The sequence below is a fragment of the Hermetia illucens genome, chromosome 1, assembly GCF_905115235.1.
Source record: "Hermetia illucens chromosome 1, iHerIll2.2.curated.20191125, whole genome shotgun sequence".
Taxonomy (NCBI): domain Eukaryota; kingdom Metazoa; phylum Arthropoda; class Insecta; order Diptera; family Stratiomyidae; genus Hermetia; species Hermetia illucens.
The window spans coordinates 2,606,283-2,624,911 of record NC_051849.1 but is presented as its reverse complement, the minus strand read 5'-3'; the positions used below and the strand labels follow the sequence as shown (position 1 = coordinate 2,624,911).

Genomic DNA, 18,629 nt, shown 5'->3' with positions numbered 1-18,629 from the left:
GCTTGATCATGTGCGGAAAAATGGGGTAAACCCCGGAGAGGCCGTACAGGAGAGAGTTTTGGTTAAATTTTAGGTTTGGCCTTCTGTATTTGGCCGTGAATTTCCTGAGTATCGCCCTTTCGAAGCTTTGGAGGGCTTTTGCTACGTTAGGTTACATGGTAGCCCATGCTGGGAAACCATCGGTCAGAATTGGACGAATAAGAGTTTTGTATAATAGGGTTTTGGTGGCAGGGAACGGGACCCGGGATGAGAGGAGGTTTTTTAAGGCAGCTAAGGCCTTAGAAGCATTGGCAATAGCAGATCTGGCGTAAGGGTTGGATTTAAGTTTGCTGTTGAAAGTGATTTCCAGGTATTTAATGTTTGGTTCCGGCTTGAGCGTGTGGTTGGCAATGCGTAAATACAGGTTTTTACTTTCTGGCACTGTGCGCCAGTGGCACTTCCCACTGGAGTTTCTGAAGCAAATAACCTCAGACTTAAGGGAATTAACGGTGAGGGCCTACCGGTTGAAATAAGCGAGAGAGAGGCTAGTGAGGGCCTGAGACCGCTCGCATATAGGATGGTGTCATCAGCGAAGAGGATCCTGATGCGAGAGGACCATTGTCATTGGGGGAAAAGGGCGGGTGAGGGGCTGCCTGAGTTGCCTTTGGCGTGGGGGATAGTTTACGGGAGGGAGGGGAATATCGTGGAGGAAGATGTTAAAAAGTTTGGGGCCTAAAATAGATCCCTGAGAGTTTACCGGTAAGTCGATGGAGCGAAGTTCATCGAAGCGCACGTGGCAAGTTCTGTTGGAGATGAAGTCTCCGAGGATTCTGAATAAGGGGAGGGGGTAAAAGGACTGAATTAGTTTGTAGAGCAAACCCTCTTTCCAAACTGAATCAAATGCCTTTTCGAGGTCTAAGGCGTAGGCTACGATGCAATGCCTATTTTCCAGGTGATGATATGGTCTTGCAGATACAGGATTGCCTGCTCGGTGGATCTGAGGTTTTCGAAACCGAATTGATTAAGTGGAATGATAGGGGAGTGGTGTCTATTAAGGTGACTTAGTAGGATACGTTCGAAGATTTTTCCAATATTGGCAAGAAGAGAGATAGGCCTCATATCTTTGAGATCGCCTGAGCACCGCTTCTTAGGGATAGGTATGAGGAGGGCTGATTTCCATGATATCGGGAAGTGTCCTTTGTTCAGGCAGATGTTGAAAAGGATGGTGAAACGTTCACTGATAGTAGGTGCACACTTCCGCAGGACAAAGTTAGAGATACCGGCGGGACCGGAAGATTTTTTTATTGTAGGACCGGGTGATTGCAAGTTCGACTTCTTCTAGGGAGGTAAAGAAGGGGGCGAACGGGCCTGTTCTGACTGCATCAGCCGGGCATCTGGGAGAAAAGGGGCAAAGGTAAGACCCTTCCAAGCTCAACCTTTTATCGCTGACAGCATTGGCGACCACCGAGTTCCAGATGGGGTCCGCTGGCGGTTTTGCTCTGAATAAGTGGCTAAAATAGTCTATGCAGGCGGATATTTTTCGTCGGGGGAGTGACACTGGAGGTTACTTATTTTTATCGGGGTTTGGTGGAGGTTAGTATATTTTTTCTTTCTTCCGGTCAATCGATTAATTACTGTGAAAACTTGTGGGCGGGGTTTGAGGGATTTGAGGAGTTTCTTGTAAGATGCATTCAGTTTGGACCGAATAGCTCCATTGATTTTGTTGGACAGGTCTTTGATGATTTCGGAGAGGAGACGGTAGTCAGCGTTGCATCTGTTCCGTGACCGGTGAAATAAACGTTTCCTGCACTGCAGTAGTCTGTTTCTATCGCGGACTAAGAGGAGGGTTGAGGGGGAAAGGCACCCGTATTTGTAGTACCCAGGTTCTTTAACTGGAGCGTGTTTGTCGATTGTTGTTTCGAAGGCAGAGTTCACTTTCCGGATGTATGTATCTAACTCAACATTAGAGTGGATGCGCGATTTGTCCAGGGGAGGGCCCAGCACGCTGTCTAAGTCGCGTTGGAAATCCGTCCCAGTTTGTCAGATTGAAAGATCTGCATTTGTGCGGATGGTGGAGTGAAGGGAGAATTTGCTGTAAATGTAGAGAGAGGCTGAGAGCATGATGATCCGAGTGGGCTGCTAGAGAGGAGCAGCTAGTGACACATGCTGAGAGATTGGACGAGATTATGAAGCCGTCTAGGAAAGAGGATCCACGAGGAAATGATGGCACTCCCGCGTTAATGATGTCCGCGCTAAGGAATGGACCTGATTGGAACCAATCGAAGAGTACTTTGCCGTTTTCGTTGTTGACTGAGTCGCCCCAGGATACGTGCCTCGCTTTAAGGTCGCCGCCGAGGGTAAAGGCGTCGAAACTGCTCGCGATTTCCTAGAGTTCGTCCAGAATTGGAGTGAGGTGACGACCTGTGCCGCCCGGGAAGTAGAGAGAGCCGATTAGGACTCGGAGGGCGCCACCACCCCTGACAGGAAGTCTGACTACTGCTAACAGGCAGTTTGACGCCAGTGCAGCCGCTGGGATACTATTTGCCCTTAGTCCCGCTTTGACTTGTATGGCTGTGCCTCTGCCCGCGTCGTTGCGGAAGGTACTGTAGCCGGGAGCATGTAATCTTACGTTGGGGGCTTCCCCAGTCTGGTTTCGTTTAGGAGAGCGAGATTAGGATTGGAATCCTCTAAGAGCTTGTGAAGAGCGAAACGGCTGTCGTTAGAAATGAGCGAATTAATGTTGAGTGTGAGCACCTTCATTTTGGTTGTCTAGCAATTTGAAGAGGAATTGTTTGTCTTCAGGGGGAGACGGAGATAGTTGTGATAGAATTCGGAGATTGTGCTCCACAGCGAGGAGAAAGACATATTGAATAGAGACCTCGCTTCCATGAAGAAGCCCCTTGGAATGGAAGAATGTGTAGGTGATAAAGGGCTAAGGTTTTCGGGTCTTGCTTGCCCCCTGGTCACTGCGGCAAAAGACGGGGTCAGTGAGGGAGGAGCGGTCCAGTTGGCGTGAGGTAGAGTGTTAGGCTGTGGGACACGAGCAGGGGAGGGTCTGTCGAGGTGGGGGAAGAACGAAGCAGATCGAGAGTGTAGGATGCTTTTTGCTCTTTCTTTGCGCTGGATAGATTCCAGTCTGCGGGGCACTTAGAGAAGTTGGCAGGGTGACCCAATTTGCCATAATTTGCACATTTTAGTGGTGCCGCCGACTCCTTTTCGGCGTTGTCTTCTACATTGGAACGGGGGCAATCCCCCGTTGATGCAGGAGGGTATTTTTTTTTTGTGACTATATTGGCCTCTGCGTCAGAGTTGAAAGTACTGCGCTATTTTCTCATTTATACAAATTCAATTCGGAACAAATGGATTTTTTATGCTGGCAACACAAACTTTTTTCTATTGATTAGCGTACTCACCGCTGACATTTCTTATCAGTCGCTGTGAATAGTAAAGCAAAACGTCAACAAAAGGGTGTCTCATCTGCATTTCGTTTCCATACGTTAGGTTTTTCGCGTTAAAAAGTGGCAAAGCAATGCTCACGGACTACGAAGATGATTTCTTTTTCGAAGAAGACAAAATGTAATTGAAGCCATCATAGTAGCGTCAGAACGAAGACTGAAAACGTTTTCTTTCAATCACTTTTGAGTTGATCACAGTGCATGGAAAATTCGATATTCTGATATTTCTTATATTTTGTTCCTCTCTGTTCTCGTCTCGTGGCACAGAAATGCTTTTGTAAACGCACATTCCATCATTTCGTAGTGTTAATTTCAATTGAATAGACATTTTGTTAGTGTTCTGATTTTTGCTGCTCGCACTTCCAAGTAGTGATCGATTCGGCGAAAAGGACTTTTTTTCGTAAACGATGTGGCCGCACACCGCCTACACATATCCGTACATGCTGTACGCGTTCCGAGATTTAGAAGAACGACGCTTCTTTTTTTTCGAGGATCAAAAGTACACGACAAGTCATTCTATGAATTTTTCGTTGATGTTACCGCTTAGATGTTCTTCTGTTGCGACCTCACCCGTTTGAATTGCACATCCTTCTTTTGTGTTTGGCACGTTTTGCAATTATTATTTCACAAAACAGTCGCTCATCCCAATACCTAGCGAGAGGAGTGGTAGTGTCCTCGCGGAGTGAAAACCTTTTATAGTTCCTGAAAGCTTTGTAAGTTGCACTTAGCTCATTTTCATAACTTTAATTCAATCTATAGCGAGCGTCCGCCGACACCGTCCTTAATAACGTTTGCTGACCCAAGCAATGTGGGCGACGGAGTAGCGCAGGACGGGCGGCTATCGCCTCTCAAAACGGACAGGTAAGTCTTCGAAGAGTATTTGATTCAGTGAAGAACTTTACCCATTGGAAAAGTAGCGCTGGAGCCAAGGAGGATGGGGAAACAGAAGTGTTAGAGAAGGAGTTGTCTGTTTCGGATGAGCCGGCGAGCGTGGTGAGCGATGAGCCTGATCCAGTTCTGTATGCGGGGCCTAGTCAAGGAGATCTGGACGAGCGAAGAGCTTACAATTGCCAACTGATCGAATTGGAGCGCTTGTAAGTGACGGATTGGAATATAGAGTCTGATCTGAGCTTCGTATGCAGCGACTTGAGCTTGAACCATTTAGTAAATAGATTAGTTGCTAAATTTAAGGCTTCCTGTAATTGCTGCCGAGAAAGTGCGCCAGACAATTTACAAAAGTTTAGAATGTTGTGCTGTAAATAATGAAAATTGTGTAAGTAGATGTCTCTTAACATCAACTGTAAAATGAAAGTTTCCACCGAATCATCCCATTTCCAGTGTGAATAGCGCAGAGAACCATTTGTTAATATCGCGCTTATTGCATTCATGAGAATAAGAACGTAAAGTTCAGTCTATTGAACCATCTTCTTTATCCTGCTCCCCCCCCCCCCCCCACAATCCACCAAACTTGGTAAGATCATGCTCTACATTATAGCCTACATCACTCCAATATTTCGTGATGCTAGGATGAACTTAAAGGGGGTTTCCAGCCAACTACACAAAATTATAGTAATCTTTCTTTTTCTTCAGCCTTTGTCCCGTTCACAAGCGGGGTCGGCTCGTCGTGATCGGCTTCGCCATTTGGCTCTATCGAATGCCTGATCTGGGTGCAATCTTGAGGCTTTCAAATCCCCATCCAGCGTATCAAGCCACCGTTGCTTAGGTCTGCCTTTTGGTCGTTTACCATCGACTTCGATGTTCAGACCAATCTTGGCAAGTGAATTCTCCTTTGCACAAATTGCGTGACCATACCATCGAAGACGCCTCTCTCGCAACTTTTCCACGATCGGTGCAACCCCATAACGATCGCGGATATCCTCATTTCGGATGTGATCTAAACGTGTGACGCCACTAGTCCAAAGTAGCATCTTCGTCTCCATTACCGCAAGACGCCGTTCATTGTCTTTTATGGTCGGCCAACACTCAGAACCATAGAGAGCGACTGGACGGACGACATTGCAGTAAATTTTAGATTTGAGACGTTCGTTGATACGTTTTTTTTGCTATCAGATGCTAGGAAAACCTCATCTGCATAAAGCATTGTGTAGGGCGCTGGACGTTGGATATCCCGTGTGACGGTGTCCATAACAAGGACAAAGAAGAGTGGTGAGAGGGCACTTCCTTGATGAACACCAACAGAGACACGAAGCGGTTTTGATACACCCGCCATACTTCGAACTTTACTTTTCAGGTCGTGGTAGAGTAATTGAACCCAGCGCACGAGTTCTTCTGGCACGAAGTGTTGTCGTAAAGCATACCAGATGAGATCGTGTGATACACGGTCAAACGCTTTCTCTAGATCCAGAAAGGCAATGTAAAGAGGGCGATGCTTCTCACGGTGTTTCTCCATGAGTAACCGCGCAGCGTGTATTGCGTTAGTAGTTCCGCAGTTCTTGACAAATCCGGCTTGATTCACGGTTATTTCAACGATTTCGGGACAACGGTTGTCAATAATGCGTTCAAAAATCTTCATGATATGGGAAAGTAACCGAATCGGACGGTAATTTGAACATTCTGCTGGACTACCTTTCTTTTTCCATATTGGAACAGTGGTACTTTCTTGCCAGTCAGATGGTGTTCTTCCTTCCTGAATAATCCGGTTAAAGAATTCACTGAGCCACAGTGTTGGGTCCCAGCTCTTCGCTTTCCAGAGTTCAGATACGATGTCGTCAGGTCCTGTTGCTTTCTCCGATTTCATTTGTTTTATTGCCTCCTCGACTTCAGTTGCGCTGACTGGTGGAAGTGCACCAAATGTCGGCAATGATTGTGGAAGTGGAGGATGAGCAAATTCTTCAGTTGAAATTTGCTCGAAGTATTCTCGCCATCTATCCGTTGCGGCTCGACGGTTGGTAAGCAAAGTACCGTTCTTGTCATTAACACAACAGAAGTGTTCGATATCCTGTGTGCATTCATCACGGCTTTTAGCAAGTCGATACAGATCTCTCTCGCCATCCCGAGTGTCCAGTTTATCGTAAAGATTTTTGAAATGGTTCGCTCGGGTGACAGCGACCGCTTTCTTTGCTTCCCGGTTGGCATTCTTATAAATTTGCCAATTAGCAGGCGTTTTATCGTCGAGAAATTTTTGGTAGAGGCGTTTCTTTTCACGGACCTTCATTTCAACATCATCATTCCAAAGCCAAGTATCTCGGTTGATGTACCGCTTACCCGGCTTGGTGACCCCGAGGGTTGCAGAGGCCGCTTTGTGGATCGTGTCTTTCATTTGGTTTCATGATTCTTCCACATTCGTAATGGTTGGCAATCGTATGAGTGAGACCGTTTCTTCTTTCTTCTCACCAAATCGCCACCATCTAATGCGCGGCGGGCCAGTGCGTTCCTCACGCTGTTTTATCGGTGGCTTAATTAGCAGGGCGGCAATCAACGGCCGATGTTGAGATGCGATGGTCTCATAGGGAACGACTTTGCAATCAGTGACAGTGGTAAAATGTTTCCGTCTTATGAGAATATAGTCGATTTGCGTTTTATTGTTCCCACTATAAAATGTGGGAAGATGAGACAATCGTTTGATGAACCATGTATTCATAAGTACAAGGTCATGGGTGTCCGCAAAATCGATTATACGCTCGCCACCTTCATTGCGCGCTCCGAACCCCTTTCCCCCATGGCACCTGTTACCGTCTGGCTTTTCACCCACATGACCATTAAGGTCGCCGGCAATGATTATGTAATCGTCAGCAGGCTCGTGACAAGTCTTTTCATCGAGAAGTTGCCAGAAGGCATCTTTCTCGGCATCAGGTCACCTGTCTGTGGTGGATACGCGATGAAGAAGTGGATAGTGCGATCAGCTGATATAATGGTGAGCTTCATCAGCCGATCATCAAATCGTTCAACTTCTTTAATGGCATCACGGAAACCCTCTGAGATGGCAATGCCAACACTCAAAACTAAGACCGGTTTTGAAAAGTACTAACTGAGACCTTTAATTTGATACCCCACATGACTATATTTGATGAAAAAAAATTGTACACCCCCCTTTTGCATGTATAGGGAAAGGGCTTCAACGAGCCTTTCAAATAATAAGCAGCGACGAAAATTCTTCTCCTTTGACCGTTTTCCCGTTCGCTAAGCAAGTGTGCAATGTTGTCACATAGGAGAATCAGTAGATAAAATTCTGATTGAAAACATTCATTTGAGAGATTATGTGCGGAATCAATTTAGTGCGGAATAATAATGCGATCCGTGAATGTAAGGCAGTCAGCATATAGTCGACACGTTCAAATTTCGGTAGAAGTCATGTACTTCATCATGGAATATATGGATGTACTCTTTGTTTTTCGTAGCGAAAATTCACACCCGTAGAAGAGCGGTTAACACCGATTTCAACATCTGAAGCATTGGAAGCGCAATTGAATCGAGCATCAGATCGCTTGGCAATGATTGATTGAATCGCTTCGATTCAATTAACAGCAATTTCCATTTGTGTGACCCATTTTAATGGATTGTTCTTCTCAGTGAAACTCTATTAGTATCAGAGTTAGGCAAAATCGTAATCATAGTCATAATCAGGAAGTGGGCATGATTACATGGCTGTAATCATAATCACAGGCCATGATTACCATTGAAATCATGTAATCGTGCAATCGCAATCATCATTACATAATCGTGCAGTCATATGAAATCATCATTGAATCACGAACAATGCTTTATAAATCAACCTACTTTTTGGCTAGTTATCCTTTTAACCAAAAATAATTGTGGATTGGTTGCAATGAACAGAAAAATTTACAACTGATTTGATTGTTAGTTGAAATTATATTTTCGTGTAAATTGACAACAGAAGAAGAAATGTCTGTACTCATTTCAGATATCAGACAGGCAAATGTCTGTCTCGGGTAAATGTTTGTCCAGACAAACGGTTGTATGAGACGAAAATCTGTGCTTGGGTTAAACAAATGAACTGTATCTGTTTCAAATATCAGACAGACAAATCTCTGTGTCTGCGCCGTATCTGAATCAGACAAATATTTACTTTCAGATTTTGCTTCTCGTCTCACACAGCACATACATTGCCACTTGCCAAATACGCATATCCACTAGCGGTAAAAAAAATTCACAATGAAGATATTTGTGAACTGTCTTAAGGTAAGACCCCATCTATGCTACGCGACGCGACGCGGCCACAAACTGCACTGCCTATCAAAATAGCTTTATATGGTTTTCTAGGCAGCAATACACACTTGAGCGACGCGACGCGGCCGAGTCGCCTGGTAGAGAATATTTTGCTGTGTTGCGTGTCTTTTCCATATAATGAACTCAGCTGATTGCTACGATTTTTCGGTTTTGGTTTGTATCCACCTGTTAAGGCACGACCCCATCTACGCTACGCGACGCGTCCACAAACTGCACCACCTGTCAAAATATCTTTATATGGTTTTGTAGGCAGCAATACACACTTGAGCAATGCGACGCGACGCGAAGGTACGACCCCATTTATGCTAAACGACCCGACACTACATTCATCATAACTCCCGCGTCGCAGCATGCCTATACTGCACTTGCCAGCAGTCAACTACAAACAACTACACATTTTAACAGGTGGATACAAACTAAAACTGAAAAACTATAGCAGTCAACTGAACATTTTGCAGTATCCCGTGTGATTTCATTCAGTTGACTCGGGCATTTTGGTTCAAGTATGGAATATCGCGTTTCATAGCTGCTGGTCTGCAGCTGTATCCTGCTTAAGTGATACTTCAAATATTTTCAATTGGATTGATGTCCAGGACTCTGTGGCAGGAAACCGCAAGCTAGACGCTTCAGGTATAAAAGGTTTTGTGTTTCCCTATAGGAGTGAGTGCATTTGCCCTCTATTTCTTAAAAAGTCATTTACACAAATAATTTGATAATAATCAACCTCACATTAGGATACTGTCCTCTATGCTTTAGTACTCCTGGAATGAACGTAAGGGGATCTTTCAGTCGATTTCTAAAAGTTGATAATATACTATTAGTAAGTTTATTTGAGCGGATATCGTACATATTTTGAAGTCTAGATTTCATATAAGCGCATCCCCCTGATTTTTTCGGATTTTTGGGCTGGGTAGTTTCCGAGAATGAGTTCTATCCCACTTTAGAGTGTGCACTCGCGCAATTTACAATCCACGTCAAAAAGAAATAATCAGTTTCGTAAAGCACTAATCGATACCTTTCATTTGATACCCCACAAGGCTATATCCGGTAAAAAAATGTTTACATTTCCCCTGTGCATGTATCCCCTTTAAACTCCATGTAAATTTATGTCACTCACTACATACGTGAGATATCATAGTTCCCATCTCTCAACTAAATTCCTTTCGGATCGATTTAGCCGTTTTGGAGAAAAGTGTGTGTGACAGACAGACAGTGAATCGATTTTAATAAGGTTTTGTTTTACACAAAACCTTAAAAATGTACAGCGAGATTAAGCAATCCCGACTGAAAATACAGGATTATGATTGCATGATTATGATTTCACGAGCGCCCGATTTTGATTATAATCATAAAATTCGTATCAGATCTAAAAATGAGCGGATGATTTACAGATCATATGATTGTCAATTGCAGTTATTATTTTGACTTGATCCGATTTGCATTCGTCTTTGTTGATAATGATACCAAAACATTTGCTGGCTGGGTAAACAATTATATACTTAGCGGAGCGAGGGCAAACTTCGTACTTCCGAACATGAGAACCGATTTCCTGAAGATGTTGCTTGCCCCTGTGAAGTCAGGGTCCCAATAAGAATATCTTCTATGTAAGGAGCCGTAAACGGAAAATCGGGATGGATCTTGTTCATGTCAGGATTTCAGACTAAATGGTCATCTCTAATCAATTATGAGCGGCACCTTTACGCCATTCCGCAGATTCGTTCGTTTCCTGTTCTGTGGAACTCGTTGAGCTTGTTTGCTTTACGCTGATGTCACTAGCCTGTTTGCATTTGTAAGTCCCCTATTAAATATGCCTTTCTTGGGTTTAATTTAGACGCAGACCGGGGAAGATTCACGCTAATAGTAAAGATTTCTTTATTCCGCTTTGGTGAGTTTTCGGACTTTCACTAGAAGGAGCGTCGTAATTTCGATTATAACCAATCTCGCGATAAAATGATACCTTTCAGACGAAATATAAAATTCCTCATGACAAACCGAATGTTTATTTTGTTTTGTCTAAACCCGCCATCCACTTGATGGCGGACCGTTTAGTCCACGACAGAGATCACTCATGAGACGCTGCCTCACCTCTGACTGCCCCTTATATGCATTCGTGAACACAGATGAGCGTATAAATTTTATTCAGAACAAGAACCGTCTAGTAATTTCAGGCCTAAGGTGGACAATACGAATTTTCTGAATAGAACTTTTTTCGCATTGACTCTATTCATTTGCGCAATGCAGAACTTTTCTTGATATAAGGCCTACATCCTGCTAGAATGCTATAAAAAGCTCTCCCTTTATTGATGCCACCACTAAGAATGTATTAATCAACGCACAAATTAGGGACCCCTTCAAGGTGCTCGAAATAACGAACAATTCTTCTTCTTTAGCCTTTGTTCTGTTGCATAGCGAGGCCGGTCCTGATTTGCATATTTTAATATTTCCACCAAAAGTTTGTCACTTTTGTGGGAAATGTGGAAATGGGATAATTTAAGTGGTAGAGTACATATTTACTAAACTTTTGTCAGTCTTGGCACGTAGAATTTATAGATAATTGATTGTAATATATAATATTTAGTCATCCGTTAAAATATCCAAAAATTGAGAGCTTCCAACTTCAATAGCTCCGCGGGAGTAATCATTTTCTCAAAGGTGAATAATGCTGCCCTAATTCTTCAAGGGTTCTTTCAATTATTTATCCACTTTTGAGTGCAATTTATCAAATGCCTTTCATGTCCATTTGTCATTGATTTTTAACATTGTTTGCGGGTCTTCCTTCCGAAGTTCCGAAGGGAATCATCTATGGTCATTTTTAGACACGCGTAGACCGGTATATGCAAAGTCTACTCTTAAAAAGGTTTCTCTGAACAAAGTCCTGCAATGCTAATGCTCACTAATTGGTTTTACTCTGGATGGCTCATAGATAATAGGCACTAATCTTTGATTGGTAGTGCCAAGAAGTACCCGATTTTGTAGCATAAAACCTAGTGTTTGACAAATAGCGCGCTCAAATGCATATTGAGTTGTAATATTTAGTCTAGATAATTGTAATTGTAGCTGTAAAAAACCATAATTCCCTATTAATTAATTTTTACGTTTCCTTCGCATTTTTTGTCTCCCTATAAAGTCCGTTATTGTCCATTAAATTTCGCTAGCGCCTATGTTTTCACCCTATTTCAATGGATGCAGCTAGTTAAGTTCTATGTCACCAAAAGTAAGTTTAATTCTTTGAAAGCATAAATCCCAGCGTGTGTGTGTGTATGGTGGGAGAGAAGCTACAGCCTCTGAGCACTCAGGCTGTGTTGGCCCATTGTACTCGCTTCCCCCGTCTAACGGAATATTCCGGATTTGTTAACGTATCGCAGGATTTCCGTTAGTGGATGTGATGCTACCCGTCGCAATTGGAGAACTTCGGCACCAAAGATCTGATGCCTGATGCGTCCATAGGCAGGGCATTCACATAGGAAATGCTCCGTGGATTCCGCTTCCTCATTACAGAGACACGTATCATCTCCGGTAATTCCTATTCTGAACATATGCCCACCTAGTGAATTATGGCATGTCAGAATGCCCACAGTACACCTGCAAGTCCTCCTGCTTTTCGACAGGATAAACTTTGCGGTACGTATGTTCGGTTCTGACAGGAAAAGTTTGGTGTGTCGAGCAGCATTTAGGCTCTGCCACCTGTCGTTATGGGAAACTTGTTCCCAGTTTTTGAAAACAGATTTAGCCAATGCTACTGACACCCCAATTGCTGGCTCCGGTCCCGGCATAGGGGAAATTGACCCCTCTTTCGCTAAAGCGTCCGAGATTTCATTTCCCTCTATGCCACAGTGACCAGGTACCGAGAGTAGTTCCACCGTATTGAATCTAGACATAGAGTTCAAACGGTTTCTGCATTCCTGAACGATTTTCGAGGTGATCAAAGGACTGCTCAATGCCCTCAATGCAGCTTGACTGTCACTGCAGATTGCAATGCGCCTGCCCTTCAACCGCTCACCAATCACCCAGTGTGCCACAGCATCGCATAAACTTCGGCTTGAAAAACCGTTGCATATTGTCCCAAAGGAAAAGCCCACTTCTCGTTTTTATTCGAGAGGTAGACTCCGGCTCCAGAACCCTCTTCTTGTTTTTGAGCCATCGGTGTAGAAGACTTCCGTATATCCCGCCACGCATTCCTCTGGGTCTTCCCAGTCCTCCCTACGCTTCAGGGTAACTTCATATCTTCTACCAAACAGATGTATGGGGACACGAAAATCGGAAGGCATTGTAAGAACTGGATTCAGTCCTCCCAGTAACTCTTCCAATGCTCTGTGCCCCCCACATCCGTTGTTTTCCCATAGATTTAATCGAATTAGTCTATGAGCTGCTCTCATTGCAGTGCTTTGAATAAATATATTCACGGGCAGTAAATTGAGTAGTGCATTCAGAGCTGCGCCGGATGTCGTACTCATGGCACCAGTGATACCCAGACACACAGTTCTTTGCAGTGCGGCTAGTTTACGGTGAAAACCTTTTTGTCTCACCTTAACCCACCACACTACGGATGCATATACGAACATCGGCCTAATGATGGCGACGTATATCCACATTACCACATGAGGCCTGAGTCCCCATGTCGAGGCAAAGGTCCGTCTGCACAGCCCATAAGCTGTGAGAGCTCATTTCATCTTTACCTCTACATGTTTGTTCCAAAGAAGTTTTTTATCTGGAGTGACTCCCAGATATTTCACTTCTTCGGAGAGTTGAAGGGTAGTACCCCTCATCTCAGGGAGGCAAAATCCATCCAGTTTTCTCCTTTTTGTGAATAAAACCATTGTGGTTTTATTTGGATTAACTGACAGACCATGTCTGAGGCACCAGCTGTCTATCAAATCAACGGCACGTTGTATATTCCTACACATCGTTCCAAGATCCCGATCAACAGCAAGTACAGCCACGTCATCAGCATAAGCTTGAGCGTATATTGGCGAATTTTGCAGTTCGCAGTTCAGCAGAAGTGGCGAAAGCATAGCTCCTTGGGGGTAGCCCTTCGTTGCCTCCGTAGTCAGGTAGCGATCGACCCCTACCTCACCGCACAGCAATCTTTGCGTTAGCATAGCATGGATCCACTTAATTAAAGCATCGTCAACACCATGCGCTCTGGCGGCATCACAAAGTTTTTGAAAAGGCGCACAGTCAAAAGCCCCTTCAATGTCCACGAACACCCCCATCGCGTACTCACCATTCAAAGTTGCATCCTCTATCTTTGTGACCAAAGAATGAAGAGCAGACTCACAGGACTTTCCACGTTGGTAAGCATGTTGGTTTCCACTAAGTGGGTGTGACCTAAGTGCGTTTCCACAAATGTGACGCTCCACCAGTCTCTCCAAACCTTTCAGCAAGAATGAAGTCAAGCTGATCTGTCTGAAGTTCTTTGGATTAGAATAGTCATCTTTCCCAGGTTTCGGTATGAAAACTACCTTAACCTGTTGCCAAGAGGAAGGCACGTAGCCCGGAGTAAGACATCCTCGAAAAATATTTCTTAGAGGTCGCTCTAAATGCTCCATACCCTCCTTTAGCATTGTCGGATAGATGCCATCCATGCCAGTGCTTTGAAATGTTCAAAGGACAGTATGGCAGCTCTCACCTTTTCATGGGTAACAACCGCTTTCGCAGTGTTCCAGTTCCCCTTGCAACACTTGCGTGTTGAAGGGGTTGCAAGAACCGTCAACTCTCCCCCTACCACTTCTTTCACCCGTTCTCCCGAGTGGTGTACTTCCAAGAGGGTCTGTACTGAATCTAGTCTGGAGCTCGTGAAAGTACCGTCGGGTTTTCTAAGAGAATCCTACTTGACTGACTCATCCCTTTTGAGGACTCTGCACAGCCTTGAAGTCTCCCTTTCGCCTTCCAGTTCCTCACAGTACGCTCTAAAGGAGTCTCGTTTCGAACACCTCACGAGCCTCTTATATTCACGTTGTGAGTTCCTGAAATTTAACCAGTCTTCGTTCTTGTTTTGCAAGCACGATTTAGAAGTCGCCTAATTGATTTCCTGAGTTTTTTCAGTTCCCGGTTCCACCAAGGAACCGTTTTACCGCTTTGGCCTTGGGAAATAGGACAAGCCTCTTCATAGCTCTCTAAAAGTGTGCAGTTCAGAGTTTTCAATTCATCCTCCAGCACCAAAGGAGTCCTTAGTCGCCTAGGGAACTGTACTTTATTGCCAAGAAGTTCATTGAACTTTGCCCAATCCGTTTTCCTAGGGTTCCGTCTTTGTACTGCAGACTTTTCGCCCGCAATAGTCAGATTGAATTCTAGATATCGGTGATCTGACAGTGAGACCTCGTCTAGCACTCACCAGTGTGTAATCAACTCTAACAACTTTGGGGTACAGATTGTTAGGTCAATTACTTCGCTTCTTCTCGGTCCCACGAACGTAGGGGCGCACCCTACATTTGCAGTCATAAGACCAGTTGAAGTGATGAAATCAAATAGCTTCTCTCCTCTTGGATCCCAGCAATGTCATCAAGACCTTGGTGTAGAATTATAGAGAAGGTAAATGAATTTTATTTTTATTGTAGAGGATGCTGTGCACTTTTCTAATTTCTATTCTGTTGGTTTTCGATGTGCTTTGTATTGTGTACGTTAACGTCTTTCGCTTCAAAGTTAAATGATTGCTAACTAAAAATAACCAAAACGATTGAAACTATTCAATAAGGGGCATGACCGTTACATCTGGATCAGTACTAATCAAAAAGGACCAAACAAACCTAATCGGGATTAGCATTGGAGGTGGCGCTCCCTTGTGTCCATGCCTTTATATAGTTCAGGTATGGAAATTCAGTTCTTAAAACTGTGTTTTTTGCTAATGGCTCCATATCTTTATTCTGCAGGTTTTCGACGGGACACCTGCCGCCCGGGAAGGAACCTTACAGAGTGGCGACGAACTTCTAGGAGTGAATGGTGTCTCAGTGAAAGGTAAAACGAAGGTGGAGGTCGCTAAAATGATCCAAGCAGCCACTGATGAAGTAACTATTAACTACAATAAACTGCATGCTGATCCAACCCAAGGAGAGTCTTTAGATATTGTCCTGAAAAAACTAAAGCATCGTCTGGTAGAGGCCATGTCGGCCAGTACAGCAGACACCCTGGGCCTATCACGTGCCATCCTTTGCAACGATTCCTTAGTTAAACGTCTACAAGAGCTAGAAGCCACAGAACAAATGTACAAAGGACTGGTGGATCATGCCAAACGTATGCTCAAAGCGTATTTTGATCTGCTACAAACCTTTCAAGCATTCGGCAACGTATTCGCGGCGATAAGCGTCCGTGAACCACAACCTCGAGCATCCGAAGCATTTCGAATATTTGGCGAAATACATCGTGCTATGGAGAAGGATGGCGTCAAGATGCTCAAAACAATAAAACCTGTCCTATCCGACTTAGGCACATACTTAAATAAAGCCATCCCCGACACAAAAATGACAATTCGAAGATATGCCGATGCCAAATTCACATACCTGTCCTATTGCTTGAAAGTAAAAGAAATGGACGATGAAGAACACAGTTACTGTGCTCTCCAAGAACCACTCTACCGAGTCGAAACCGGCAACTATGAATATCGGTTGATTCTGCGCTGTCGACAGGATGCACGCGCGAGATTTGCAAAACTTCGAAATGATGTTTTGGAGAAAATGGAATTACTGGAAAGCAAACATGCTCGTGATTTGGCGACACAACTGAAGAAATTCGTTGAAGGGCTAGCCACATTGGGCACAGAAACAGTTGCTCATCTACGGGAATACCCGAATCTGTTTCCCGTTGAGGTTGATCTGAAAGAAAGTGCATTCCAATATAAATTGAATGAAATGTTCCATTTTGATGAAGATGGTATCGATGAAATTGGTTCGGTTGAAGAAGCGGCAGAAGTGACGGTTGAAAATGATAGAAAGAAATCAAATGCTGATGGAAAAATTGATAATTTAATTCCAGGATTTGAAGAAATCGATTTAAATTCTTCAATGACGGAGAACACGGCTTTGCTCGCGGAATTGGGTTTGACCGATATTGACTTGTCGGCTAATAGGAATGACATGCAATTTTTATCTAATAATGAAAATTTGTTACAGTGATTCTAATGTTTTTGAGTGTATTTCATGAATATATTGAAAATATATATATTAAATCAATTTATATCGATTCCTATCATTCCCAACTGTTTTTTTATCATTTTCAAAGAACCAGGGTAATCGCCATCTAAGTTGTTACACGTAAAGTATTTTGTAATTCCTTCCTGTTCGAGCGAGAGGCTCATTAGACGTCGATATTGACTCCTTGCTTCCTGCCCCCAATTCAGATATTTCATCTACTCTCCCAGCGATTCCCGATTAAAGGTTGCCTCCACATCAAAGTAGCTATTCCAGTCTTCTTCTTTTTCTTTAGCTTTTCTCCCGTTCACATGCGGGGTCGGTTGTGCCATTTTATTCTATGAAAGGAGACTGGATGCAGTCGAGAGGCTTTTACTCCCCCTTCCAGCATATAAAGCCACCGTTGTTTCGGCGGCCTTTTGGTCGTTTATCATCGACTTCGATGTTCAGACCTATCTTTGCAAGTGAATTTTTGTTAACGCGAATTACATCACCATACCATCGAAAACGTCTCTCTCGCAATGTTTCTACGATCGGTGCAATCCCATATCGATCGCGAATATCCTCATTTCGGATATGATCAAGACGACTTACGCCACTAGTCCAATTCAACATCTTGGTCTCCATTGCTGCAAGACGCCGTTCATTGTCTTTTATAGTCAGTCAAAACTCAGAACCATAGAGGGCGAACGGCACTGTGGTAAATTTTAGATTTGCGACGTTCTTTGATCCGTCGATCACAAAGAAGACTAGTTGGAATGCCGCTTCATCCAAGTTGCGCTAATGCGTGAAGCAATTTCATAATGCAGTTCCCCATTGACTCGAGGTATTTAAATCGCTCAGTTCTGAGGAGGTTACCGCCACTGACAGTGATCCTGTCTAATTCATGGGGATTGATTGTTAAAAATTTTCTTTAGCGTGAATTACATGAGCATACAATTGAAGACGCCTCTCTCGCAATTTTCCCACGATCGATGCAACTCCATATCGATCGCAAATATCCTCAGTTCGGACATAGTTTACCATTAGGTTATAGCATTGATCCGAGACATTTAAATCGCTCAGTTCGTGATAGAGCAATTTAACTCAGCACAAGAGTTTTCCTGGCACTAGGTGTTGTCGTACAGCATTCCAGATAAACTCTTGTAGCACTCGGTCTAGACTATGCTATCTTTCCGGATGAAATTCTGGAGTACATTAAGTGTAAAGTTGGCTTGTGCCTTTCCCTTCTGCTTGTCATAAACGGCGACTAAAGAGATAGAAATTCGCAGCCTAGCAACCTGCAAATTTCCAAAATTTACTGCTACCGAATATGATTCCCTGAAGAAAAGATGCTTGCTTTAAAATTAAAATTCACACAAGGTACTCCCTACTAGCTGTAAAAGGCGACTAAGAGAAATGGAGAATTGTGGATTACTAGCCGGCAGTTTTCGAATTACCTAATACTTTGGAAACAGCTTCCATGCCTCGAAGTCGGACTGGTCTTTTAGCAACGATATGTTATTTTCCCTCAAGGTTTATGCCCGGGTAATGGAATGCTCGCTTGTTCCAACATAGGTCAGAATTTCATCGATATAGGTTGGATTCTCTGAGGCTCGCGCCACTATGCTATTGTATTCTGACAAGCTTGGCAAAAATAAGTGTGAATCCGGTGCTGGACTAATGCTTACTGCATCTACAAAACGTGCTCTCATGCTCGAAAACTGGTAACCTACAGAATATTAACTACGAGATTCCGATCCAAAGAAACGAATATTTCAATGGTGCAATGTTACCCATCTACCTCGTAACTATTGGAGCGCAGAATCTGGTCGTGCAAAACAAAATAAGCGTTGACATCGACCACGAGTGAGACCATCACTTG

General features: G+C 43.7%; 1 protein-coding gene across 3 annotated transcripts; it reads left to right on the top strand.

The window, feature by feature from the left end:
- Nucleotides 1–3,416: 3,416 nt before the first annotated feature.
- On the top strand, nt 3,417–16,811 carry LOC119646262 (PRKCA-binding protein). 3 transcript variants are annotated; one of them, XM_038046664.1, is made up of 5 exons: nt 3,417–3,555; nt 4,194–4,295; nt 4,352–4,528; nt 15,337–15,448; nt 15,512–16,811. In XM_038046664.1, the coding sequence occupies exons 1-5, from the start codon at nt 3,509–3,511 to the stop codon at nt 16,748–16,750; spliced, it is 1,677 nt and encodes a 558-aa protein (XP_037902592.1). In that variant the 5' UTR covers nt 3,417–3,508; the 3' UTR covers nt 16,751–16,811. The 3 variants fall into 3 exon arrangements, with proteins under 3 accessions (XP_037902592.1, XP_037902594.1, XP_037902593.1); XM_038046666.1 differs by lacking the exons at nt 4,194–4,295; nt 4,352–4,528; XM_038046665.1 differs by lacking the exons at nt 3,417–3,555; nt 4,194–4,295; nt 4,352–4,528 and adding an exon at nt 3,562–3,933.
- Nucleotides 16,812–18,629: the final 1,818 nt, after the last annotated feature.

What these genes read in the sequence shown, in the direction of transcription:
- LOC119646262 (XM_038046664.1), top strand. Translation starts at nt 3,509, where the DNA reads ATGCTCACGGACTACGAAGATGATTTCTTTTTCGAAGAAGACAAAAT. An exon ending in TTTTTCGAAGAAGACAAAAT is followed by an intron (nt 3,556 to 4,193) that starts GTAATTGAAGCC and finishes TTCAATCTATAG; the next exon opens with CGAGCGTCCGCCGACACCGT. An exon ending in TCGCCTCTCAAAACGGACAG is followed by an intron (nt 4,296 to 4,351) that starts GTAAGTCTTCGA and finishes TTGGAAAAGTAG; the next exon opens with CGCTGGAGCCAAGGAGGATG.